The 26,856-nt window shown below is 39.5% G+C and overlaps 1 protein-coding gene across 4 annotated transcripts in view; it reads left to right on the top strand.

Annotated features, from left to right (window-relative positions):
• ankrd12 (ankyrin repeat domain 12) overlaps positions 1 to 26,856 on the top strand; it is a 37,224-nt gene that overhangs the window by 3,461 nt on the left and 6,907 nt on the right. Inside the window, exons 1-8 of one of the 4 annotated variants that reach the window (XM_018745136.2) lie at positions 19,308 to 19,388; positions 19,649 to 19,759; positions 23,237 to 23,387; positions 24,973 to 25,041; positions 25,282 to 25,428; positions 25,717 to 25,920; positions 26,088 to 26,230; positions 26,634 to 26,781. In XM_018745136.2, the coding sequence (XP_018600652.2) occupies positions 23,306 to 23,387; positions 24,973 to 25,041; positions 25,282 to 25,428; positions 25,717 to 25,920; positions 26,088 to 26,230; positions 26,634 to 26,781 (793 nt within the window). In that variant the 5' untranslated portion in view covers positions 19,308 to 19,388; positions 19,649 to 19,759; positions 23,237 to 23,305. Of the gene's footprint in view, positions 1 to 19,286; positions 19,389 to 19,648; positions 19,760 to 23,236; positions 23,388 to 24,972; positions 25,042 to 25,281; positions 25,429 to 25,716; positions 25,921 to 26,087; positions 26,231 to 26,633; positions 26,782 to 26,856 lie in introns of those variants that run through there. The other 3 variants (XM_018745137.2, XM_018745133.2, XM_018745135.2) reach the window with 3 other exon arrangements.

The raw sequence follows: 26,856 nt of genomic DNA on the forward strand, positions 1-26,856 counted from the left end.
TGTTACAAGGGGAGCAGATCAAGTGAGCTTTTCTTTTTTATTCTTACTGCAGATTAAAAATGGGATCCATTGTATGTATGCTTTGCAAATGAGATGTTTGAACTGTAAGGGCTATGCATGTTGTAGCTTACTACTTTACTTAAGTGCTGCAGGAGCTGGAGTGTGTCACACTTCAACCTATTAGACTTTGACCTTAAAGTGCTGAAGCTTTCTCAAGTGAATTTTCACTGCCACATGTTATGTAGGGAGGCCTTTGAAATGTACTGTTCTGTTACAATTATTTCACTTTTTCAGTAGTTTTCCTAGACGTTGAGGTGTAAGTTTGCCCTTTTCATACACCTTTTTGACATTTTCAGTTGCCATTGCCATTTTCAAGGGGCATAATTTTCCAGCATGTTTCACATGTTGATGTCATCTGTAGTATAACTATCTATGCATATGTTTCTCTGTTATTGTTAATAATGCAGAGTCTGTTAAAACCCTGAACTGATGTAATGTTGATATGAAATGTTTTGGTACAAGAATGACGGGCTCAAGTGGCAGAATTCTTTCTGTGGCATTTAAGTGTCAGTACATATGGCTGTTTATTCACTCTGGGCAGAGAGCATTGAGTAGATTTCCTCTTTTTGAAAAGGAAACCAAACGTCCATTATGTGTCTGTGGAAAACCCCTGAAACAGTTTTACACTGGTCTTCTCACCTACTAAGGTCAAGTTGCCTGTCTTTTTTTCTTTTTTTTTTTTTTTAAATAAAGTTCCTTACAAGGCCGTATTCAAGCTCAATTCCAGTGTGACCTCTAACCAGACTTAACTGCTCCAAGTTCTTCTACTCTTGGTGGGGGGAAAAAACAGGCTAGAGCTGCAGTGAACCTTGGTCTTTTAATGTAGTGTCACTGGAGTGACAGTATGACATCCTTTGGGCAATAAAACTCAGGTTGGACTGCACAGTCTGATTTAAAACACTTTCGCTCTTCCAGTTGGTGCTTGTTGTCATCTTGATTGCTTTTTATAGGTGATGCTGTGGGACTGTAATGTGTAGATATTTACCTGGGTAACTAGCTTCCAGGGGGTCATGGTGGCGCAGCGGGCTTGACCAGGTCCTGCTCTCTGGTGGGTCTGGGGTTCGAGTCCCATTTGGAGTGCCCTGTGACGGGCTGGTGTCCCGTCCTGGGTGTGTCCCCCTCCAGCCTTGCGCCCTGTGTTGCCGGGTTGGGCTCTGGTTCACTATGACCCCGCTTGGGACAAGCGGTTTCAACGTGTGTGTGTGTGTGTGTGTGTGTGTGTGTGTGTGTGTGTGTGTGTGTGTGTGTGTGTGTGTGAGTGAACTAGCTTCCACTGGCTTGGTTTCCTTCAGAGAGGGAAATTCAACTCCCCAGAGTCACTGAGAGGAACACTGTACAGGCTGCAGATATAACTGGCAAACAATGCAATGATCACTCTGTCTGGAGATGTACCTCAGTCAGAAGTATTTGTTTTAGTGCTTCCCCATTGTGTATACCTGCTGCAGAAAAACTAAATGAAATAAGTTTTAAACTGTAATGTGGTATTTTCAACTGGCCATCAGTATACATAGCATGGTCAGAAAGGTGAATCAAAAATCTAATAACATGAAACCTCACTTTGTAAGTTGCCCTGGAGAAAGACATCAACTAAATCAATAACACAAGGCAGACATGTTCTTTTATGATGGGTGTTTTGGGATTAGACTTTTGCATCCAATTAAGTATTAATATTTCCTGTATTGACAATTGAGTAAATTAGTTATTTTTTAGTTGTTTAATGGAAAGTGAAATTTCTTTTGTCATTCTGTAATTTAGTATGTGAGCTTACTGGTTGACATCTTTCCCATGTTTTGTGTAACAGGCTACTGTCAGTACTATCAATGTTATCAAACTAGTATTATTTAAAGCTGTGAATATTCAGCTTTTTAGTGATATATCTAAGAAGTTTGACTTTCATGTAAGGAAGTTAGCATTTTTATTGAGCAAGATTAAAGAATTTAGGGCTCACTATTTCTTTAAGCATTATTATTTTAGCCAGAATCTCTGTTGCCTTGGTAGACTAAGGATATTTGTTGTTTTGGATTTGCTGGTTAAAACAGGAATTAGTGCAATTTGATAGTAACATTGCTTATTTAACATAGTTTTTATGGCACAATTTAAGATTTGGAAAATTAAAATTTAGGTTATTAAAAATAGTTTGTGACAGGCCTACACGGCTTCATTTGTTTCATTGCACTTTAGCTAAGGATGCTGTGCTGTAAAATACAGGTTAAATATTGACTTTGCTCACTAAGATCTGTGTGTCTATATAGTTGTGTAATAAACATTTTCATTTATTTGTGGTCCATGTAGGGGGTGCGGTGGCGCAGTGGGTTGGACCACGGTCCTGCTTTCCGGTGGGTCTGGGGTCCGAGTCCCGTTTGGGGTGCCTTGCGACGGACTGGCGTCCCGTCCTGGGTGTGTCCCCTCCCCCTCCGGCCTTGTGCCCTGTGTTACCGGGTAGGCTCCGGTTCCCTGCGACCCCGTATGGGACAAGCGGTTCAGAAAGTGTGTGTGTGTGTGTGTGTGTGTGTGTGTGTGTGTGTGTGTGGTCCATGTATCTAACAGTACTGTTACTGATTTTTATTTTGACTGTAATAAAATTATCATTGCAGTTCAGTAACATTAGCAGCTTTGTAATAACCAGTTTTTTTTTTTTTTTTTTTTTAAACAAAAGGTTTTTGAGAAGTGATTACTTACTGTTTATTATCACCAATGCTATCTGAAAGTTACATTATGGCTTATTTTTCTTACATTTTTAAAGTTTGTTCAAATTTCTGCAACAAAGGCTTGCAAAGTAGATGTCAAACAGGATAAATGCTGTTTGTAGGGTGGCAAATGAAAGTGCCAATTTTTAAAAGGAAGAAGTCTGCTTTACAAGAGCTAGTAATGTCTGTTTATGAAAATTGTTTTTTGGCACTTCTGTATTTGTTGAATTTATGAAATGGTAGGTGACTTTATAAACATTATTAAATATTTTGCATCTTTTAATCTTGGCATTTCAGATGAGGACTTTAATTTTCACATTTCAGCAGTTTCTGGTATTTTACAGATGTTTACTGTGTCATTCCTAGAGAATTAATGGGGCTGGATAATATCTTTGTAATAGCCATCTTGTGCTCACCTCATGGGCAGATTAATTTCAGATGTCTGCTGGGAATGCACCAGACTGCTCAGGACCTTCAGTATATCTCCATAAGTCAGCATATCTCTTAATCCTTCTTAATCTGCATCCTAAAAATGATTAAATTTGTGGCTGTGTTATAGTGCCTCTTTAACCTCTATGTCCATGCTCAGAAATGGTTAAAGTGTTGCTCAGATCCTAATGCTTGCCCATTTTTCCTGCTTCCAACACATGAAATTCAAGAAGTGACTGTTTAGTTGCTGCCAAATATATCCTGCCCATTGACAGGTGCCATTGTAACAAGATAATCAATTCTATTCACTTCACCTGTCAGTGGTTTTAATGTTTTGGCTGATTGGTGTATATTTGCAATTATTTATTTAATTTATTTAGCAGCTTTTCTCCAAAGCAACTTCCAGTGAACTCTATGTAGTGTTATCAACCCACACACCTTATTCACCAAGGTGACTTACACTGTTAGATACATTACTAACAATGGGTCACTCATCCATACATCAGTGGAACGCACTCTCTCTGTCACTCACACACTATGGGTGAACCTGAACAACATGTCTTTGGACTGTGGGATGAAACCAGAGCACCTGGAGGAAACCCACAGAAACGCAGGGAGAACATGCAAACTCCACAGAGACTGAGTTGGGATCGAACCCACGTCCTCTCGCACCATCCAGGTGCTGTGAGACAACAGCGCTACTCGCTATGCCACCGTGCTGCCCGTATATGGCGTATTACCTGTTCTTTATTATTAAAAAAAAGTTTAATTAAACTTATTCAGAGCATCATTGTTAATGCTGTAGTTAACTAAATAATTACAGATATTAGCATGTCACCACCCTCACCAGGAGCAGCAGCCAGAAGAAAAGTTTTAAACATTTTTACTACCTCAACATTTTAAAAGTATATATTTTGCCATATTAATCAGTAAAATTTCTACAATAGCTGTTCATACAACACAGCAATGTAACACACACAGTAAATTCCATGTAATCACCAGTACACCTGAAAAATGTCTTTGGACTGTTGAAAATGGGGTGAACATGCACATACTGAGAACTCTCCACACTGAGTAGGGATTAGACCCATGTGGAATCACACAGCCCAGCTGCAGTGTGACACCATGCTAGTTTGAGCATAAGTTCATTTGTATTGTTTTTTTTGTTATTCCTTTTGTCTTTTCTGCTCTGCTTTCTGCGTTAAGTGTTAAATTAATACATAAACAATGAGTGTAATGTGCCTGTGTTCTGTTTGTGATAGTTTGTGCATGTAATCACTTTAAAATACCTGAACAAGTGCAGGTGGATAGAAAAGCAGTATTAAAGAGCAGTTAATGAAGGAAACTGCCTTGTAATGTTACATTACAAATGCTGATTTTAACTATTAAAGTAGCTGTCCATTTTAATGGCATTTGGTGTTATTTTGCCAGAGTGTGTCAGTTTTGGGGTGCAGTATAATAGGCATAAAAATTTCTACAATTGAAACTAATGGTAATTACACCTTTGAGTCATAAGAATTCACCTCATGAAGGGGTATGCAGGAGCACATTACCGTTATAAAATTGGGAAACACTAGTAAGGCCATCTTCAGCGTGATGTTCCGAGGTGGAGCAAAATTACCGTTATGCTCAGAAAAGCCAGCTGTTATTAAAATCAAGACTTGTGTTTAACAGGCACCAATATAGATGTGCAGCATGATGATGTGAAGCCGATTTTGGACTTACTTTTAACTTTTCATGAAAATACTGTTCATTATCTTATACTTCAACACAGATGTAATTTCCTTGATCTCCAACCCTTCTGGCATCGAGTAGACAAGCTGATGTAAAAGTGAAAGCTGTTCCTTCACTACTTGCTGCATGTTCTGTGAGCCTGTCTGTGGCAGGAGGGTTTCAGCAAGCGGCCCACAAGTTCTCAGTGTATGTTTGTGTGCAAAAGCTGAAGCAGGGCTGCTGATTACACAACCCTGCATGTGCTTGCAGGCAGAGGAGTGTGGGCACAGGGTTGTTTTTGTTTTCATCGTGAGCACTTCCTGTGACAGTCTGCTCATGTCCAAGCTGCAGCTGAGATCATGCAACTCAGTGACTCAAAGTTCATCTTTATAACTTGTAGCTGTGGGTCATTGTTAGGCAAAAATTTAAATAAAATGCATTGACTTATGCTGCATGATGACTTCAACAGTCCAATGCTTAAAGGTTTACTTCTGTATTACAGTATATATTTACTGTGGTAGATGTAAGACTATTTGAAGCATACATAAAGAGAAAATTGTTCAATGTTCCTCCGTGCAATGCTGACTAAATATATTTACGAAGACCTTTACAAATACAAAGACATTTAGTCTGCATGTGGAATGGAGTTTTCTGACATGTTGTGCCTCCTCCATCCTTCATAATGGAGGCTATTAAGGCACAAGGAATGGGTCCAGTAAGGGAGGAGCCTCAAAAGTGCAGTGAGTAGAAGTCACAGCTGCATAGGTCTGTGCAAGTGGAGGTTCAAAGAAATTTTATATTTGTGGCAATTTACAGTTGATAAACTTGCATTACACTTGCTCCTTAGCTTATGTGGACACCAGAATGGACTGGAAGTCCGTTTCACACCTTCAGTTGTCACTTTTATGCCAATTCACAACCAGTAAATGCTTAATAATACACGTTTCACTAATCTATTTTCTGGTATGTTTTGTAAAAATCTCACATAAAAGTAATAAATTCCTTGTAAGGCTTATTATTTTTATTAACTTCAAACCTCATTGGAATCATCTAAAATTATATTTTAGAAATTGTCATTTCCACAGCCTTCTAGTCAATCTTCACAGTTAGATGTATTCCATAAGTATGAGCAATGTTTGTCATTTGTTTCTTGCCACTTTCAGCTTTCTCTATTTGCACAGTGGAAAAAAGTAACATCCCTAGGCCGCTCTTTTGAAGTCTTGGGTAAAGTAATAATTTGTGTGTGTGTGTAAAATATGTATACAGTACTGTGCAAAAGTCTTTGGCACTTAGATGTTTCACAGAAATGTTTGTTTTAGATGGTTATTTAATGTCTTCTGCATTAGTGTCAGTGGGAAAGAGCATTTCCAAGATATACAAGCATCCCTTTTCCCAAAGCATACAGTGTTACAGTAAGGGTTTTGTATGTCGTTAAAGAAAGTATATACACACACAGAGTCTGAAACCACTTATCCCAAGCAGGGTTGCAGCGAACCGGAGCCTAACCCGACAACACAGGGCACAAGGCTGGAGGGGGAAGGGACACACCCAGGACAGGATGCCAGTCCATTGCAAGGCAGCCCAAGCAGGACTTGAACCCCATTCCCGCTAGAGAGCAGGACCTGGTCAAGCCTGCTGCAACCCCGCTTGGAACAAGCGGTTGCTGAAGATGGATGCTTACTAAGCTCTGTAGAAAGTTTATTAATTAAGAGCATTATTTTTGGAAGTATTCTCACTTTACAGCCTTTTCCCCCAAGTGCCTAAAACTTTTGCACAGGACTATATATATATATATATATATATTAATATTACAATTATTACATTTCAAACTACATTAAAAGTAAAATGAGGGAAAAAGTGGTAGATTTAGGAACACAGATGTTAAGTGCAAGAGATCTCTGCAGATCCTTAGCTGTCACCCTAGGGTACTGGCTGTCACTTGTTTCAGGATTTTACCTTGTGTTCTATACTGATCTTTTTAGGACACCAGCTTACAGGGACAATGGCAGTGTTGCTGAATTTCCTCCATTTGTAAACTCTCTGCCTGAGTGTGGACTGAGGCCAAAATCTTTAGAAATTGTTTTGTAACCCTTTCCAAATTTCAGGGCTTCAACAACTCTTCTTTTGACCTTCTCTGGAAGCTATTTAATTGGGCCATGTAGCTATTCAATAGAATTATATTGTAAAGAAAAGGTAGAATAGGTTTTTCAAATGTACTTTTTATTTATTTTTAAATATGGCATGACAGGTGAAACCCATGCCTGAATTAATTACCCATCTCATTGATTTCAATACCTGACTACAATTACCATTTTTTCTAGATGTCATTATAGTAGAGGTTTGCATATTTTCTGTTCTTAATTGTTTAAAGTTTTTTTCACTAAACACATGGAAATATTTAAACAAACCATGTAATATTTTATAAGACTCATTATTTAGTATAATGATTTAGCTAAAGATCGGATCATGTTTCTAGAGCCATAAATGCAGAAATTCAGAAGGTTCCAAAGTGTTCACCCTGTCACTTATGTGTCGCTATTACATGACAAAGACTTGGCGTTTTAAGATGTGATTCAAGAATTCTAAGTCAAGATAAACCAAAATAAGTTTATTTTTTTAATAAATAATTGAAATGTGTAGGTGGTGTACTCTTGCACCTAACACCCAGTTTGCTCTTTCATTTCAACAATGTATGTGCATTCAACCCCTATGGACTTTACATTTCCTAATGGAAGTTAAGTCATAGTACACCAAAAGGTTTCCCTGGTTTTTCTTAATCCTTCTTTCTGAACATGGAGAACTGTTGACCAAGGAAGTATATACATTTACTCATTTTATTTCTAGTAATAATTTCATATGTGAGCAGTAAAATAGTTTGAGGTGCCAAAAAATTGCTCAAATGTCAGTGTCAATAAAATCATCAGAATCCTTCATTTTTAAAATGAAGAGTGTAAATGAAAATACACTTGTACCTCAACTTACAAAAGCATGTGGAATGTCTATTCTGTTCATACCTCAAAATAGTTTGTAAGTCTACTTTATCATTATGTCAGTCTGGAAAAAGCTTAATGCTTTGATGTATTCATTAGTTAGGTCATGCTAAAAACATTAGACAAAGCAAAATGAATTGGGAAGTTTGGTATAATTTATAGAGGGTGTTTGTCAATACAGTAATACCCCAGTTAGTGCTCAGGATGCCTACCTAGAACGTGGAGCACTAACCCAAACGGTGCTAAATAGGGTCATCATAACATATTTTATTAGTGGGTGAAAATACAAAGACAATAGTATAATAACGTGTGCACACACACACACACACACTGACTGAAACTGCTTGTCCCAAACAGGGTCGCGGTGAGCCGGAGCCTAACCCACCCGAGAGCAGGCACAGGCCAAACCTGCTGCGCCACCGCACCCCCCCCAGTATAATAAATTTTATTAAATGATTTCTACTGGAACATCACACACTACATGTGCTGTGGGTCACACTGACTGCTGACACCCAGAGTGGTAAGCAGGAGCTCACAGTAGTCACAGCTTCAGTTTTCATTAAATATCTTAATGTATTTTGCTGCACCTAATGGCCAAAAGTGGAAATGCAGACCATTATAGAACATAGATTGAAGGAAAATTAAATTAAAAATATGCTAGTAAACATGGAAATGTTTGTATCTTCAAATATTTTTAAGTCAGATGTTCATAACATGAGTTACAAGTGTAATATTGCCATTTTTTTTATACTTTTGGTTAAAAGTGTTAGTTTAATAGTCATGGCTCAAAAAATATCTATTTACCTGTGCCTGTTTCTGTTTAATTAAGGAGTTTAACTTTTTTCTTTTTAATGACTGTGTTTTCTGGGTTTATAGGACTGAAGATGTTTTTCCACATAGAATTTCACTGGACTAAATGCTGCCTCTGATTTAATGTCTTAAATTGACTGAAGAAGCAAAAACCAAGGTGTCTTGTATTTATACCACAGGGAGCAACTTTGTGGAATAAGTACAAGACACCTTGGTTGTTATGGTGTGATGTTAGTATCCTTTGAAGACATATTACTTCATATGGTTGTTATATTTTGTGTAATATTTCATTCAGTTACAAGTCTAGCATCCACCGTCTTTTTTTTTTTTAAATAAATTTTCTTCCCCTTTGTATCTTAATCTAATCTTTTTAGTTAGAAAACTTTTCCTTCTCTAGTCTTGTCTTTTCACAATTTTTTTTGTTTTTGCTTTCAGGCTTTTGGGCTTGTATAGAAGGGAATTGCTTTTTCATCTTTGAAGTTCTCTTTAGAGAGCTGCCCAACTAATTTATTAACATTTACAGAATAAGAAGCAGTGGAGTTTCTTACTCTGGTCATGAAGTAGTAAGGACTGGTAAATATTACCAAGTGGTAGTGGATTAAAAACCCACCTGTCCATTGCAGTCCTTTGCACCTTCTTCACCTCCCATATTGTCTTGAAATGTTTATAACAATGGCTCCTGCTACTCTGCTGGTGATGCCATAATTCTTCATTGTATTTTTTTTGTGGGTGTGTCTGTGTGTATTTGTTTGTGCACGATATTGAACCCATAGGGCACTTGCATGGAGCCCATGGAAAAGCAGAGAAAGTAACTCTTTCCCCTTACCACACTTGCAGGTCTGTTGCTGTAGTGTGTGGATTGTCTGTGTTTCCTTGGGATTAGTCAGCTCACAGATCTAGAATTGTGTAGGGAGGGGGGTGAGCTGTTTGAATTTGCAGCAAAGCTGCAATCGATGTGTATTATCATGGTGATTAATTTGCCTTAAATAAAATCGTCTACTCTCGTTTCTGGGGTTCTGTCCTGATCTTTTTTAAAAAAACCTCTTCCTAATCAGTAGTAAATGGTTCATTGTTCTCCTCAACTGCTTGGCTTTCCTTGGTCATTAACCTAGTTTCTGAGCAGCTGTGGGTTGAAAGCCTCTGTAGACTTATTTTGCCAAGCTTAGAAGGCAGCCTGCCGTTTCGTTTTGGTTTCAACCAAATCTCTTTGTGTCTATTTCCTTCACATGTAGATGTATTATTTGAGCAGAGCTTTGCATGTAGTCGGATGATCTGACATTGAATGTATTCGCAATAAGGTCGTAATGCCGTGAAGTCTTTTTAAAATTTTTCTGTGTTCACATCTCAGTGGTACATGATAGGGAAGTACTATTAAACTAAAATGCCAATGTGCTACACGGTAGACATGACTTTAACTTATATCTGCAGACATTTAGCATATTTTTGACGTATTTATTGGTTTAATTCCATTGAGTTCAGCTTATTGTTGTGTAGCAGCCTTCTTGAAATGTTCATGCAGAGCCCTGTGTATATGGCAGCACAGATGACCCAACAAGTGGCAGTAGTAAACACAGCAACTAGACAATTGAAAAAGTTATAGGGAAAGGTAGGAGACAGCATTTGAGAAACAAAATACCATTTTGTTTTGAACATTTTCAGGTAATTATTTTTATATATAAGGTTATCATCTAATATACTGTTTATTTAAAACTTTTTTTTTTAATTATCTTGTGTGTGCCTGCATTTTGGTAGACTAGTGCAGTGCATGCTGCATATTCAGGAATTTTCTTGTGATTAATGAACTGTTATGACAGTGAAAGCTTGTTTAGCATAGTGAGTCTATTTGAGTAATTATCACCAAATCCATTTAGAGAACATTTAGTTGACAAGGCTTTTATTTGTTACAATTAATTTTTCACAGATTATAGGACAAACCCTATTTTGTTTAGCGTGTTCAGTCTGGTGTACAGTACTGATGATGGCAAGCATCACGTAACACATTCTAACAATGCAGTGTTTTAATGATTGTTCTTACATTTGCATTTATTTATTTAGCAGATGCTTTTTTCCAGAGCAACTTCCAATGAACTTTATGTAGTGTTATCAACCCACACACCTTATTCACCGCGGTGACTTACACTGCTAGATACACTACTTACACTGGGTCACTCATCCATACATCAATGAACACACACTGTCAGTTTTTACAAAAACCTCAAATTATGTTTTCACGCATCAGGAACCTTCATATCATGAAAGAGCAGCCAGTTTGATTCTTTTGGCTTGAAAGACGTACATGAGCACAGGTTTATTGCTGGTAGGAGAGTTCTGTTCTTTTTCACTTGAAAAGGTTAGGTTTTACATGCATTACAATGCTTATTTATGTTTAAAACTTGAGAAACACATGCTTAACAACATGGAGGCCAATGTAGATGCAAGTTTAATCTCTTGTTTTCTTGTATATGTTTTCCCTCCGTGTTGTTGCTACTCCAAACAATGTTAGGTTGCTTGTGCCTTAGTTTAAATTTGAAAGCCTTCATATATCATGAATACTATACTCAAGGTCTTACATAATTACAATTGCAGGATTTGCTGTTAGCTTTCAGCCACTAGCTTTTGCTGCCTTGGCCCTTGATAAAATATGCAAATTCTAGTGACTATTGCATTTGTGATATTTAGTCTGTATTTCCCATCAAAAAAGACTGTTTTGTTTGAGTCTTGTACTTTTCTTTGTTCTGTTTCTTCCCAGTTTCATGTTTTTGAATTGTTGCAACGAAGCTGACTTCTCCCTTTGTCATAGAAAATTTTGTTCCTGGTTGCTTCACAAGTAGTCTTTCAAGAAACAAAGTCCTTTCTCTTATGTACAGCATATACACAGAAGTTATGGCAGTTGGTTGCTATTGTGTTGACTTGTCATGTGCACGTTGTGGTCTGGTCCCAGGCCTGTGTGGTCATGCAGAATTACATCTCTGTTAGAGAACTTCTTGTGCGTTGCCTTGCTGTTGTGTGGGTTTTTCCTCCCTCCCATGAGAGGAGGTGGGGCACAGAAATTGTAATTGTGGCAGACAGTTCTGGGGCAAGGAGCAGATTTAGGCCTGAGTGAAGCAAGAAGCTCCCAAGTGCTCTGTATGCTACCTCTCATGCAATGTGTAGTTGGCCTTGGCCTACTTGCAGAGCCTGGCTTGTCATGGCTTCTGCGGGTGGTGGATGGGAGTTCAGGGATTCTGAGCAGGGTGCATATGAGGCTCAGGAGCCTCCTTCCTCAAACTCCCTAACTGTGTTTCTGTGCTTCTGCCATGTTACACATCACATGTACTATAGCTTCCAGGAGGAGGGGGAGTACCATACATGCACGTGAGAAAATATGGGAGAGATACAGGGACAAAATAATGGTAACACAGTAACAGTGTGGTGTCAGTATCACATAACTAATAAGGACAAGAACCCCCATCATCTTCAGAACTGGTTCTTGGAAGGCTGTCATAGAATTTCAGAACTCTGTCTAGTATTGTGCAATAACTGTGATAATGGACTATTCGTCAAGTCCTTCTTTCCTTTTATTTCAAAATGTTTAGATGTGCAAAACCTAGCAATCATAGAAAGAGTTCAGAGTTGGAAAGTGTCTTCAACCTAGTCTTCATGAAACCTGTCTTGTGTTCTAGCCATGGAATTGGAAGCATGACTGAACTGAACTGAACACTGCAGTTTTCGTGCTTGTCCTGAATGGCCTTTTATTTCCCGACCGTTACATGACCATGAACCTGGTGACTGCCGTGAGATGACTGCCCATGTCTTCACAGAACCACAATCACAGTTAACAGTTGGCAGCAGGCAGTTGGGGTTGAAAGCTTCCTTGTGTTTTCTCCAAAAAATAAATTCCTCTAGTCATGACAGTTCATTGCTTAGGTTTTGTTTGTTTCTGTAATTTATATATTTTTATTCCTTGACTTTGTATACAAGTGATTTCAGTATCTTGCCATAAATGGCAGCATGGTGAAGCTCACAAAGTAAAGACACTGCTGAGATTTTGTCACAGCTTTGTTGATTTTACTACTTAGTAATTTTCATTTTTCAATTTGTGGTTTTTAGCCACTGTCCTGTTTATGCCGGTTGTTAAGCTTTATCTTCCATTTTCTGATGGACAGTTTTTTTCTTTGATGCTTGCTTTTATGATTTTTGACACTGTTTCTCAGACACTAAATAATTGTATAGTAATTGGGACCAGTATGAATCTAATTTAGACACCAGCTATTTGCTTGTTTTAAAATCTGTTTTGATAACAATTCATTATCAGACCTCTCTAATACCTGGAACATTGATAATTATTTAACTAACATACCTGTCTTGTTAAACTGTATAACTATGATTTACTTTTTTTTAGTCTTTTTATATATTTTTCAGCTGTTACCATATGTCTCTGACCACTGCCTTAATATTTTAAACCTAGTGGTATTTAATAGTAAGAGAATAGTACAATTACAGGCTCAACACAGAATCCACAAAACATCTATATTTGCTTCTGCAATACGGGCTAATAACCAGGTCATATGGAAGTTTCAGCTGAACAGTGCAAATATCAAAAGATATGTTTTTGAGTGCATTCTGTCAAAGGTTTGGAAAGGTCATACAATGTAATGAATGTCTTACAGTCTGCAAATTACTGGAAACACTGAAAATTATTGCATTAAACTATGATTAAAAAAGTTTGCTAATTGTGTCATTGAGGTGTATGTTAATACTACAACTTACCATGGGTTTTATGTAGAGAGCTTTCTTCACTGCTAATCACTGTTTTTTTTTTTTTTTTTTTTTTTTTTTTCCTTTTCTAATCTGGCTAGCAGTGTTGGTACGTAGTAGAATTTTTCTTTGTATTGGAAGTGGAGTACACCAGTTCCTCACATAATGGGAACCAACAGTGAAAACCGCTATAATGGCAGCTATAAATATATATACCATTTTCTCATACAGCAGAAATTACATGGGCATTTTCACTTCACGTGAGGTCCTGACAAACACTCATCACACAGCTATAAGCTTTTGCTCTTCGTCCCTCATAGATGGTTCTTAAAAACTCCTGTCCGAGGTTATCTGTTTAGAGGAGTTATTCGGTACAGCAACAAAGTAAACATGGAATAAACAGACTGAAACCGCTTGTCCCAAGTGGGGTTGCGGGGAGCTGGAGCCTAACCCGGCAACACAGGGCGTCAAGCTGGAGGGGGAGGGGGGACACCCAGGACAGAACACCAGTTCGATGCAAGGCACCCCAAGCGGGACTCGAACCCCAGACCCACCAGAGGGCAGGCACAGACCAAGCCCGCTGCACCACCGTGCCCCCCGAAGAAACACTCATGGGAAAATTTAAGAAAATTATAGAACACAATGAATTCATTTAACTATGTACAGAAACTTAATTATGTTAAGCTTACTATGCTATAGGGGCAGCACGGTGAGTAGCACAGCTGTCTCACGGCACCTGTGTGGTGCGAAAGGGAATGGGTTCGATCCCCACTCTCTCTGTGTGGAGTTTGCATGTTGTCCCTGTGTCTGCATGGGATTCCTCCCACAGTCCAACGACCTGCTTCAGGAGGACTGATAACTCTGTCACCCATAGTGTGTGTGTGTGTGTGAGAGAGAGAGAGAGAGAGATTGTGTTCCACTCATGTATAGATGAGTGATGTGGTGTATCTAGCAGTGTAAGTCACCTTGGGTGAGTAATGTGTGGGCTTACATCGTGCTCTCTGGAAGTCGCTTTGGAGAAAAGCATCTGCTGAACGAAGTAATGTAAACATAACAAAAACTGAAGGCAACATGGGAGAACATCATATTGATGGTGTCAACCAATCACCGCTTTACATTAATTTGTTTAGCTGATGCTTTTCTACAAAGCAACTTAAGTACTCATTTGTAAAGCTGGGTAATTTCTTTGTAATAGAGCAATTTATGATTAATAACTTACCCAAGGGTCCTACAGCTGGAGGTGAGATTCAAACCTGCGACCAAACCACTATGCTACCAGCTGCCCCAAGAAAAAATACATTAAATAGTTACAATTAATGATTCATTTAGTTGATGCTGCTCTGTAAAATGACTTACAATGAGAAGTACTTAAAATTATTTAACAATTTATTTAGCTGGATAACTTTTTTCCCCTTCCATAAGAAATAATGTTAATTTGATCCCCTTACAACAGGATTTCACCTAATTGGGTGTATTCACAAAGTTTTAAACCCCATTAGGCTTTACATGTACATTTATTCATTTAAACTATTTCCTACAAAACGATGTACAAGTTAGTGGGGGAAAAAAAGGTGCATTTCTCTAGTCGATGAAAAGATATAGTAGATGCAGGTTTTCAAAGTACAGTCAGTTTATCTGATGTCGTCATTTAAACAAGCACACACTCCATGAGTAGTTCTATGTAGAATTGGTAGACAGTACAGAATTTTTAAACAGATAATATTAACCATAACAGTACTTGAATAGCAGCATATGGAATTGATAGGAAATAACAAGGTGTGACAGATGTTATGATGATAACTTGTGGAGAACACTGGAGATGGGTGAGAAGTGAGTGAGAAGAGAATTTTGAGAGTGATTCAGCAGTTCTGCATGAGAGAGGGAGCTCATTCTACCGCTTTGGAACCAGATCCGAGAAACTTTGCACTCTTATTTTGGATCTCCTGTGCCTGGGACCACCAAGTGGCCGGAGGTGGTGCAATATAGTAGTCTAGTTGGGTGTCTAGAATTTCTCCCTTGCTCTGTTTTGGCAGTCAGGCTGCAGCGAAAGGTACCATTTTTAGCATGCATGACAGTAAGATTAGGTTATGCTGAGGAGGTTATGTTCTATACTTTAAGGTGCTGTGAGGCCTAATTTTCTTTGGATTAGTCTGCCTACAGTATTAAATTGTGTTCTGCTCTAGTCATGTGTTGAGGGATGAAAGTTTCTTGCTCATTGCCAGTACAGCGCTAGGTTGTGTAAATTGCAATCAGTACTTTTCTGGATCTTTCTACCTGAAGCTATTTGTTAACATGCTTGCTCAGTACCATGCAAACTGGGCTCACTGCTTTCTTGGCAGCATTTCACGAAGGTCTAGCATAAAAAACTTGGCACACAAAGTGGACTTTGTCAGCCAGTTGCCAGTAATGGAGAATCTCATTATATTCAGTGCCATTGAATTGGCAGAAGTAGCTGGAGCATCTAATCAGTTTTGAATTTTTAAAATTATGCTATGTGTTGTGCTTCTCTGAGTTTTGTCAATGTGGAAATATTTTTTTCACTTGTAATACCTCAGTCCAATTTAAGGTTTAGTGCACAACTGGAACAACTTATTACACTCGGTGAAAAAAGCTGATGGAAGGAAAACAGCAGGCAGTCTGCAGGTTGCCTGGCCCTTGCTTGTCAACTAGATTGCTCATTGTGGAGTCACCCCACAGCATTAACCAGTATGCTACCAGTTACCCCAGCTACTTTTATTTTTATGATGCACAGATGTCGTTCTTAATGAGCGTATTTTCTGTTTTGCCAAAAGATGAGGTTTATGTGGTTTTTTTTTTTTTACAGATTATTTTTTGTGTCATCTCTGCTCTCTGTGAAGCGGTGTGTCATCACTTAATCTGAACTGTTGAGAGAACTAGCAAATTTCAGAAAACATATGTAGCATTACCAAAATGTGTACCATTCAGGATGAGTGGCTTTCCTGAATCGGTGACCTTAACTAATATGCTTCAAGTCTTAGCCGGTTGGCAGAAGACCGGACGCTTTTCAGGACATCTATCCATAGAGTTCCCCGTCTCCAGCCTGTCTCAGGTACGCATATGTGCAATGGGATGATGCTGTGTCAGGTGTGCTATTCTTAGTGTTTCCTGTATCCCCTGTAGTTGTCGGATCATGTTTTGGTGCTCTTGCCAGTTGCACCCCCAGTCTATGTACAATGTTACGCTAATGGGTTATCATTTCAGTCTTTGTAACTACAGATAACTGGTGTGTGTCATTGCCGTCTCTGATATGCAAACTTTACAGAATTATTGGAAGTGTGGAGGGTTTATTGGAGCTCTGACCCTTTGCTGCCGGAGACCCTACTTCCTTGCTTAAATGTCCTCGACCCATTTCGGTCAGCTGATTTTAAACCAGCTGCACGTTCAGTTGTATCGCTGGAGTGAGAGGAAGGCCATTCCCGTACTCCGCACCAGCTGTGTGGTTGAGAGGTGTCAAATGATAAATGCATGAAGTTCTGAGAGAAGTGTGCGTCTCTGTATGTGCAGCGCTGCTCCTTTGTGCAACAGATGCCCAGTGAGGTGCTTCTTACCTCTTCAAAAAAGGGGGTAAATGGATAATGTGATTTCATATCTATACTGCTCCAGAAAACGCAGGGCTGCCTGAGGGCACAGTTTGCCTACTGCTGCTTCTGTGACAATGCTACAGTTGAGCCAGGTTGTCCCCAACTGATAAGGGTGTAAGTGGTGGCCTCCTATCAGTATCTCCAGCTGGCATGCCTTCTGAAAGTTGCTGCTCAGAAACTGCCATGCAGGCCTTCGCCCTGGTGGGGTGGAGTGGGGGTTCAGTGTTGACATCATCCCTGCTATTGCACTGCCTTCAGTCACTCGGAAAAACTGGATTTGCATGTTGTGTCCGGGGGAAACTGTTCCACTAATATCAGATTGTAATTAGTCTGTGATAATCCGTTGAAAATGATGTGGTCATTACATGGGCTAGAATACCAGTAGTCTTCTCGCTGCTCTCGTTCCTCTCGAGTCTGACTGCTTAGTTGCTGATATTTGGAGAATAAAGTTCGATGGACTAGTGTCTCGATGTAACAGTTATGAAAGAGCTGAATGAGTGCAGGTAGACAAGCATACAACATTATAGACTAATTAATTAAGGGAAACTGCCTTGTCATGATAGCTAAATCTGACAGTTGAAGTAATTGCATTCATTTTAATGCTTTAGTGAAAAAAGGGTAATAGTTGTGGGGTCAAAAATGCATACAAATTTTCAGCATAGGAAATAATGGTAATTACATTTTTGAGTGACGAAAATTCCTGAAATGTTAGAAAAGTGGGGGAAGACTGTAATAGGGCTGCAGAGAGCACACTTCAGGACCTGTTGACACCAAGACAGGCTTCAGTGACTTTGCCCATGTTCTGAGCCACCATGTTGGCCGCGGAATTATTTTATTCTTCAGCCTTTTGCACTGGGCACCAATACTAGGAAATGATTATAGGCCTTGCCGAGGCATCACATGAGTGGGTCTGAAGTCCCCTCCAGTTCCCTCGCTGTGTACTTCAGTGCTTACGCAGTTTATATGTGCCTTTTTTACAATGGTGCTGCCTGACAGCTTCTTTCGGGATGGCATCCACATGGTTGTCATGTAAGTTTGCTTGTGTTTTCTGGGACGGTGTTCGGCAATATTCTCCAGCCAATAAGTATTGCAGCTTCTGCAGTCAGCCCCAACGGGCCTGGTCTCCAGTTCCGCTTCAGTTGGACTACACGTTCAGCGTGCCTTGCTTCATGGTCAGGGGGTTAGGCTGATTCTTTTAAGCACTCTAGAACTTCTAAGGGTTAAATTAGTTTAAAAAAAAAAAAGAGCTCCTTTCCAGAGCCTTTAATGAATGGCTCAGCTTTGGGACTGAATTTTTCCTTTTATCCACAGTCATGAGTCGTTTTGTGGCTCTATGTACATCTGAGAAATTTTTAATTTTCATTTTGACATTGCTCTTGATTTTCAGTATGAGTACAGACCGTGAAAGCGGGGCCTCACGATCCTTCTGGCTTTTTGGGTTTCAAGCAGGAGGTGTCAGAAACGTTACTACAGGGATAACTGGCTTGTGGCGTTGACGCGATCACAGTGACATCACTTTCTGATCCTTCGATGTCGGCTCTTCCTCTCATCGTGAAGCAGATTTGACCAAGCGCAGGATTGTTCGCCCTCTAATAGGGAACGTGAGCTGGGTTTAGAGCGTTGTGAGACTGGTTAGTTTTGCCCTACTGATGCCGTTTTGCTGCAGTAGTAATCTTGCTGGCGTGAGAGAGAGAAATCTTAAATTGAAAGCAAAGTAGGAGGGCAAGCTCTTCTTGCGAATAGATGATATTTCTTTTAGGAATCAAAGGATTAAAAATTTAAATGATATATTTCATGTTTAATTTTAAGATGCAGAACAGACTTTCAGTCATAATTTATCTGAAATAAACTTGGTTATATTGGCACACTTAATTCTCATTTTCTGCTAGACACTGGACCACTTGCTGCCTTTTTTAAATGAAATTGTGTGTTGCCTGTTCTCATGGCACTCTTTTTTTTTTTCTGTTTGTTTTTAAGGGAAGCACAGAAATAGATTTTTCTTTTCAACCTCTTAACAAACCGCAGGACTGTGACTTTCCGCCTAGTTGGACTGATGAGTTCAAACCTAATGTAAGGTGCTTTCCCTGCATTGTGCATCAATAAGATGATCCCCACCCCCTTAACCTCAAACTTATGAACTTGAGCCCATTGGGCACTTCCTTCCCCTGTCCCCCTAAATGACAGGTTTTTCAATACTGTGACTCACAAAAATGTGTACTGCTTTCCCTTTGAAAATGCGCACGTGGGTCTTGTTGCAGGCCCATAATGACACTGAGGATCAGCTAGTCACCTGCTCTACCATGGCCAAACCCGGGACCGACAAGGACAGCGCCATGGTGGAAAAACAAGCTGGGAAGAAGGTACTTCACTTTGTCCTAAAGTCAAAATGAAATGAAGAATATGATAAGTGTATTTTGTTTTCCTAGTGGCAGGCCAGAGTCTAAATAGTTCAGATCAATGTGTTTTTATTGAAATATCATTATTTGGAGTAATATAAATTATTTTTTCCTGAGTCTTTCTTTGTTTTGCATGCGATGTGTCACACAGTTTACATTATTAATATTACGCTGTAAAATGACATGGCAACATCTACTACTCTTTGTGTCCTGTTTTATGGCAGGTATCTGCACTAAATGGATACGTGTACTTTAAAATCCACCAATTTAACTTATTTTTGTCACAAAGGAGTAACATAAGCCCCAGAGCCAACTAGGAGAACTGACTTTTATCAGTGAGTGAAATTTCTATTTTTGATTTTATTATAATATACACACACACACACAAAAAATGTCTACAACCGCTTGTCCCAGGCAGGGTCGCGGCGAACCGGAGCCTAACCTGGCAACACAGGGCGGAAGGCTGGAAGGGGAGGGGACACACCCAGGATGGGGCACCAGTCCGTCGCAAGGCACCCCAAGTAGAACTCAAAGCCCACAGAGCATGCCCAGGCCAAATCCACTGTGCCACCACGCCCCGCTATTTTAATATATATTTTCAGTTGTTTTTTTTTTTTTTTAAAATTTTTTTTTTAAATTTTAAAATTCTAGTAACAGCTCTTTAACCCTGCATTTATGAGAAATGATTTATGGGCAAAGAACAGAATTTCTTTATGATGCAAGGAAAATACAGAAGGAGTACAATTGACATGAAAATGAGACTACAGACCCTTTTCTTGTCTTAAGTGTTAAACACCCTTGTGACTGTGCGTAAGTCCTTCTCTAAGGTGAAGGATATATGAGGCCATTTGCACTTGTAACATAATATACAGTAAAAAAAAAAAAAAAAAAGCCTTCACCACACAATCTGTGTTCAGTGCCACGTTCCCACCCTTGCATACACCCAGTTTTACTACATCACTTTCAGAAATAGCTGTACACTAGCAGACCTTATTAGGTACTTAACCTAAGAACCCCCTTGTTAGTTGCTTTATAGTAATTAGTTAAATACTAATGTCAGTATGTCTTTGTTTATGTAACTGCATGATAATTGTACATAAAATTGGTTGAATTTTTGGAGCTCAGGATTTCATTATCACTGATGACAATGGCTCCTGTTTAGAATTTCTTGTTTGTATGTTGTAGTTAAAAGGGTTTTGTACATGTTGTGCTTTAATCTCTTAACAGCTCATCACATACAAAGGTAGTGGATCAGTAGATGAGATCAGCAGTAGATCCAGAAATGTCATAAGTGCTTACATCATCTGTGTACGCTTACCATGCTCTCATCTGCATATATCTATGTTCAAGTAGCATAATTTAAGAAGCTTCTTTATATAGGGTCATACATAGAACATGAAAGATGGTGCCCAGTAGTCGAGATACTTCACACTTGTTACGTCTCTTGTACTTGTCATGTGTCTTGAGACAAAATCTGCCCTCAACTACATGCAAACAGGAAGGATGTGCTTTTCAGGTAGCCCCACACAGCACCCCAAAGTGTCTACTAGTGCTAGGATGTGGAACATTTTCTGTGGTCTCTTCTTCAGTTTACTAGCAGTAACTTGACTCTTTTGGTTTGTGACCAAAATTTCTGTGCTATTTTCTTTTGATTCATTGCTAAATAAGTTAGACTGTTGTGCATGAGTGTGTTTAACCTTTCCTTTGTGTCTGTGTTACTGTATAGCCACGTCTTATTCACATAATGATGACTTGGAGTTACTGGTTTCTCATACTGGAAGAATATTGCTTTCCTGCTGCTGTTTCCTTCAGAATGTATTAATTTGTTTCAGAATATTGAGATATTCAGTCAGCCAACCAAAGAGCTGTGTTGTATTTACACACAGAGCTCCAACGTTGCAGCAAGCATAAAGTGAAAGATCGAGCCAACTGTTGAAGTTCCTCCTATTATCGAGACTGTGTCAGGACATTAGTCACTTTGTGTTATTCTTGAATTTTGTCAGTACTGTAACACGTGAGTTGGAAGTCACATTGGACAGAAGTGTGGGATGATGACTATTATTATAATAATAATAATAATTTCATTTGTCTCAATCAAATGTTAACATTTACATTTATTCGTTTAGCAGACTCTTTTCCAAAGCGACGTACATCTCAGAGATGTACGTTTAACAAATAAATAAAAGTAGATAATTTAACGTTCAGCGTTTAAAAATATAAAGATATTTACTGACCGATTAACATTGGTCAGTGAAAATCATTATATTTTTAAGACCGCTGTCTTAATCTTTCTTTATCGAAGATGTCAGTTTTAACACTAGTATGGTCTGTATCATATGTATCTTATAATATATATATATATAAAAAAAAAAAATATTGGTGGGAGGGTATCAGGATTTGTCTGTCCTGTGTTTTATGCACCTACTCGAACGATGAACCTCGGTGCAGCAAGTGGTAGGTAACAAACTAGGTTTACTTGAGACTTTCATGTCTGCAGCTATGTCTCCTTCTCTTAATATAATGCATAAATTGTACTTTTGCTGAGATGTACGTCGCTTTGGACAAAACCGTCTGCTAAATGAATAAATGTAAGTTACTGTTGACAGTAATATTACATTTATTTTACTCAGGTTTTAATGTGCTCTCCATTTTTTGTTGTAGTTATGTACAGCAGAGTGGACAAAATAACAGAAGCACTTAACGTAATATAATGTCATCAAGGACATCTTAAGGAGCAGGGCCACCCTTTGCCTTCAGAGCAGTTTCAGTCCTCCTTGGAATGCTGTCATCACACAAGTCCAGAACTGTGTCTAGCAGGATGTTGCACCATTCCTTGAGGTGGAAAGCCTCTATTTTTTCAGGATGAAGGAGGTGCATAAGGATTATCATCCTGGAATATAAAACATCATGAGGAAACAGTGTTGGTAGCATAGGGTGCACCTGGTCCTCTAAAATGACCACATATCCCTTGGCTGTCCCATGACCATGCAGAACAATCGTCGAACCTTATGGCTCCTATCAGGTGACTGCCCATACCACTACAAATCCTCACCAAGTTTTACAGTTCGCTACGGGCAGGGTTGAAGGAATCCAACTTTCTCCAAATGCAAACCAGTCTAGATGTTGGAAATAGGGTGAAAGATAATTCATCGTACCATATTACTTTTTCCATTGCTCAAGGGTTCAAGTTTTGTGTTCCATTACAGTACATTGTGTCTGTGTGCATTTTCCTTAGACACAAGTGCTTTTTGAATGGCAGCCTCGCCATTAATTCTAGCTTCGTGATGCTCGTGACAGTTTTTGTTGAGACTCACAGATGTGCTAATTCAGTTCTGTACTTTTGCGGCACTTAGTAGCAAATCTTGTGGAGTGTCAGTCTGTCATTGTCGGTGAGCTTCAACTTGCAACCGCTGTTACTCTCTGTCGGTACTTTGTCTATGTTTGTCATGCTGTCATTATTTATGAGACTGTTCTCCTTAAAACAGTTAAATAATTTGGCAGTTTTTCTGACCAGTGGACCTACAATTCAGGCACCTCATGTTGCTTTGTAAACCCACTTTTTAAAAGTGCCGACTATTAGCTGGCACATAACTGCCAATTGGCAATCTAATGACCCACCTTTGCAACTGCATTTGTAATTGGGATTTAGTTACTAAAAAGTTACTAGTACATATATAATTTCATGTAGTGTTTCCATAATTTTGTCCACCTGAATCCATAAAGAAGGATGACTTCTTTCAGTATGTACAAGTTGAACTTGAAAGCACAATTCATATGAAACCCTGCATGATGACACAATGTTTCCCTTTCAGAGCAAAGATAAAATTTCCCCATTCACCAAGACTCCAAAGTTGGACCGGAGTGAGCTGCTGGGGAAAGAGATGAAGATGAAGTCCTCCATGAAAAGAAAGCTCTCCTTCACAGTCAGCCCACCGCAGAATGAAGAGCGGGACTCTGACACTGGTACGACTGCGAATCTCACCTGCCACAACACCCTCTGCGATGCAGTTCTGCCCCCTTGTGGACACCAGTAGAGCTGGTCGAGGCCTCACCTGAACATTAGCGTCCCAGTTCAGTTCCTGGTTACCCTTGTTTTCCAATTGTTCCTATTTGTATCCCAAAAGCATACATGTGCCCATAGCTGTGGTTTCAGTTTTTTCTGTTGGCACTCGTTATTCCGTGGTTTTCTGTGCTTTAGGTCTCTGGAAACAATTTTACCTAGTGTTTAATCCGAAGGCACATAGGCTGTCACATTACGTGTTTTATTAATACAGCTTCAGGCCGCTTTCTGCATATAACCTTGGTATGCGTACAGTGTGTGTAATTAATCTGCTCAGTGACAGTGAATAAAAGCCAAAGGAGGCCGTGTAACAATTGATTTATGTCTGTAAAGTTAATAGTTTTGCTTTTATTGGAAAACCTCCCTGAGGAAAAGTTTTCGGAGCTCAGAACTCAGTTGTCAATATCCGGTACCTGCCCTGAATATAATAAATTATATTAAGTGATTGTAAATAGTAAAGTCCGCTGTGGTTGTACTTTTATTCTGTGTGAGTGACAGACAAAGTGTTTTTCACTGCTGTATGGATGAATGACTCATTGTAAGTAGTGTATTTAGCAGGGTAAGTCACTTTGGGCGAATAAGGTGTGGGCTGATAGCACTACCTTGTGCCCATTGGAAGTCACTTTTAGAGAAAAGCGTCTGCTAAGTGAAGTAATGTAATCGTGTCTGCAGGGTGAAACCTGCACAGAATCAGTACATTGCTTAAAAGTGTTCAAAAAAATTGCTGGAACAATAATTTGTTCATGTTGGCTAGAAGTTGTTTTTGTGTATTTTGAAGACTTCCATGTAGAGTTTCACACTTTGTAATGTAAGGTGTGCAACCACCACTACAACTGTACTAGTTAAATGCATCATATCTTCAAGTTTCCATTCTGTGGTTTTCCATATCTTTGTGGTACATATACACACAAATGAGGAGCGTGTTTTGCAGTCATCTAGACCTATGAGTTCATCTCGTATTTTAAGAGGTAGACCTGCTCAGCCCAGCTGTGTATGAAAGAACTTCTGCCATAAAGCAGTCAAAGGTGTATGTTGTATAACCTGGGATGGCGTGGGCAGCTATAAGAAGTAATTTTTGAGGATGGATGGGAGAGCACCTCACATGGTTATCAGAAGCCAGATTAAATGCACATTGCACCTTGAAAGCTAGTCATAGTTTTTAAAATATGCATTTTTGTTGGGGATTTGAGACATTTTTTTCTGTGGCATGCTTTTAGTGTCAGCCTGTCTAAAACTTTCCCTACTGCAAGCCAAGCGTATTTGTGGCCTTTCTACATGCTTCTGCTTCTGATGCAATCACCCCATGAGGCAGTTTTGGAAGACATTATCGGTTATTCTGGACTCCCACTGCCTCATAGTTTTTTTTTTTTAATTTTTAAAAAAATTTTTTTATTATTTCTCCCCCCCCCAATGATTCCTGAACTATATGTTAATGCAGTGCTTTCCTTCCCTGCTCTCCCCTCTCCAATCTATCTGCTTGCAACGTAGATTCAGACCCAGGACACTCGAGTGAGACCTGGGGAGAGAGATTAATCGCTCCCTGCACGATTTTCTCAGGTAACCGCAACAGCTCCTCGCCTGCACGCGCCTGCGTCTGCGCCTGCGAGTTGAGCAGCCCGAGAGGCTCAGCACTTTGGCTAATGAGAGCAGAGTCTTTTACTGGTTGCTGGCAGTCCCCCTTGCCGTGGGCATTGTGCTAGCCTCACCAGTTGGGCAAGTTCCACTGTTTGTTGTGATGTGAACATGCCCAGGTACTTTTTGAACTACTCTGAGCTTTTTCTAACTCCTCCCCCACAGACAAGGATGGGCCAGACAAGAAGAAAGTGAAGAAGGAGACGGGAAACAAGAAATCCACCCCCATGAACATCCTGTTTGGCTATCCTCTGTCAGAACGGAAGCAGATGGCACTCCTGATGCAGATGACTGCCAGGGACAACAGCCCAGGTATTGACCGACCTCATTATACCTTCAAGAGCAAGTAGTGTTACTTTGGAGTTATTTTGCTTGCAAGTGGAAAAAGTTACTTATGCTTCTCATACAATTCAGGTGTACTTATCACTTTCTTTATTTGTGGTATTTGTAAGTATTCTTTGTAGTCATCAGTCCTGCTGTAATTCCAGGGCTGTGATTAGTATTTTGTGCTCTGTGAAGACTGTATGTTTGATGGCATTGTACCTGCCTGCCTCTCCTTCTTCCTGCTACCCCCACACCCACCCGCCCACAATGGATCAGACACCACCCCTAACCACCCCTCGCAGGCACCCACAGTGCAGAAAAAGATTGCCAGCAGCACCTCATCGCGGCAGAAGGATAAAGTCAACAAGAGGAATGAACGCGGAGAGACCCCGCTGCACATGGCCGCCATCCGAGGGGATGCCAAACAGGTCCGAGAGCTCATCAGCTTGGGAGCTGATGTCAATGTCAAAGACTTTGCAGGTAAAGATTTTTTAAATAAATCTCAACATGCTTAACATACTGTGTAGAAAACAACTGGCATTAATTATGTAGTATGAAATATAGAACTGATTTTTTTTAAAACCCCTTACATCTACATATTTATGCATGCAATTAAATGTTTTTTATTTCACTCTTTTGTTTCCCAGGCTGGACTCCTCTTCATGAAGCATGTAACCTTGGCTATTATGATGTGGCCAAAGTGCTGATTGCAGCAGGTGCAGAGGTTAACACGCAGGGGCTGGATGATGACACTCCACTACACGACGCATCCAGCAGTGGGCACAAGGATGTATGAATTTTAGTAAATTATGTTTACCTTTGGTGAAGATTTAATACGTAGTAAATATGAAACGTAGTGATCCATGGAATGTCCTTCTGTAGTACTAATTGTTATGTTTTCAGTTTGCACCAACTAAAAGATCTGCAGTCTGGCTTATTTGAGTCTCAAAATGATTAATACAAAACAAACGTTATCTATCTGTTTGCATGAATCTCATGCTGTATCTGTTAACATCGAAAAATGTGAAAGTTTTTCCTCTGTACTTCCATGTAATTTTGTACTGCTTCCATGTATTGAATTTCCTCCTGGGGATCAATAAAATATCTATCCATCCATCCATCTCTGTAGTTGAGCATTAAATGAATTGGACCATGATGTGGGTTTCTCTCTTGGCCTCACTTCTCCCCTTTAGATTGTGAAGCTGCTGTTGCGACATGGAGGAAATGCCTTCCAGGCCAACAAACGTGGGGAACGTCCAGTAGATGTTGCAGACTCCCAGGAGGTGGAGCAGTTGCTCAAAGGCGAGGTGCCACTATCTGATCCAGATGACAGTTCTTCAGGTGGGCTCACATCAATTTAAATTTAGTGTCAATTTTAAATTAACAACTGAAATTAGAGTAACTCTCATTAAATAT

This window comes from Scleropages formosus, chromosome 7 (assembly GCF_900964775.1).
Source record: "Scleropages formosus chromosome 7, fSclFor1.1, whole genome shotgun sequence".
NCBI lineage: Eukaryota > Metazoa > Chordata > Actinopteri > Osteoglossiformes > Osteoglossidae > Scleropages > Scleropages formosus.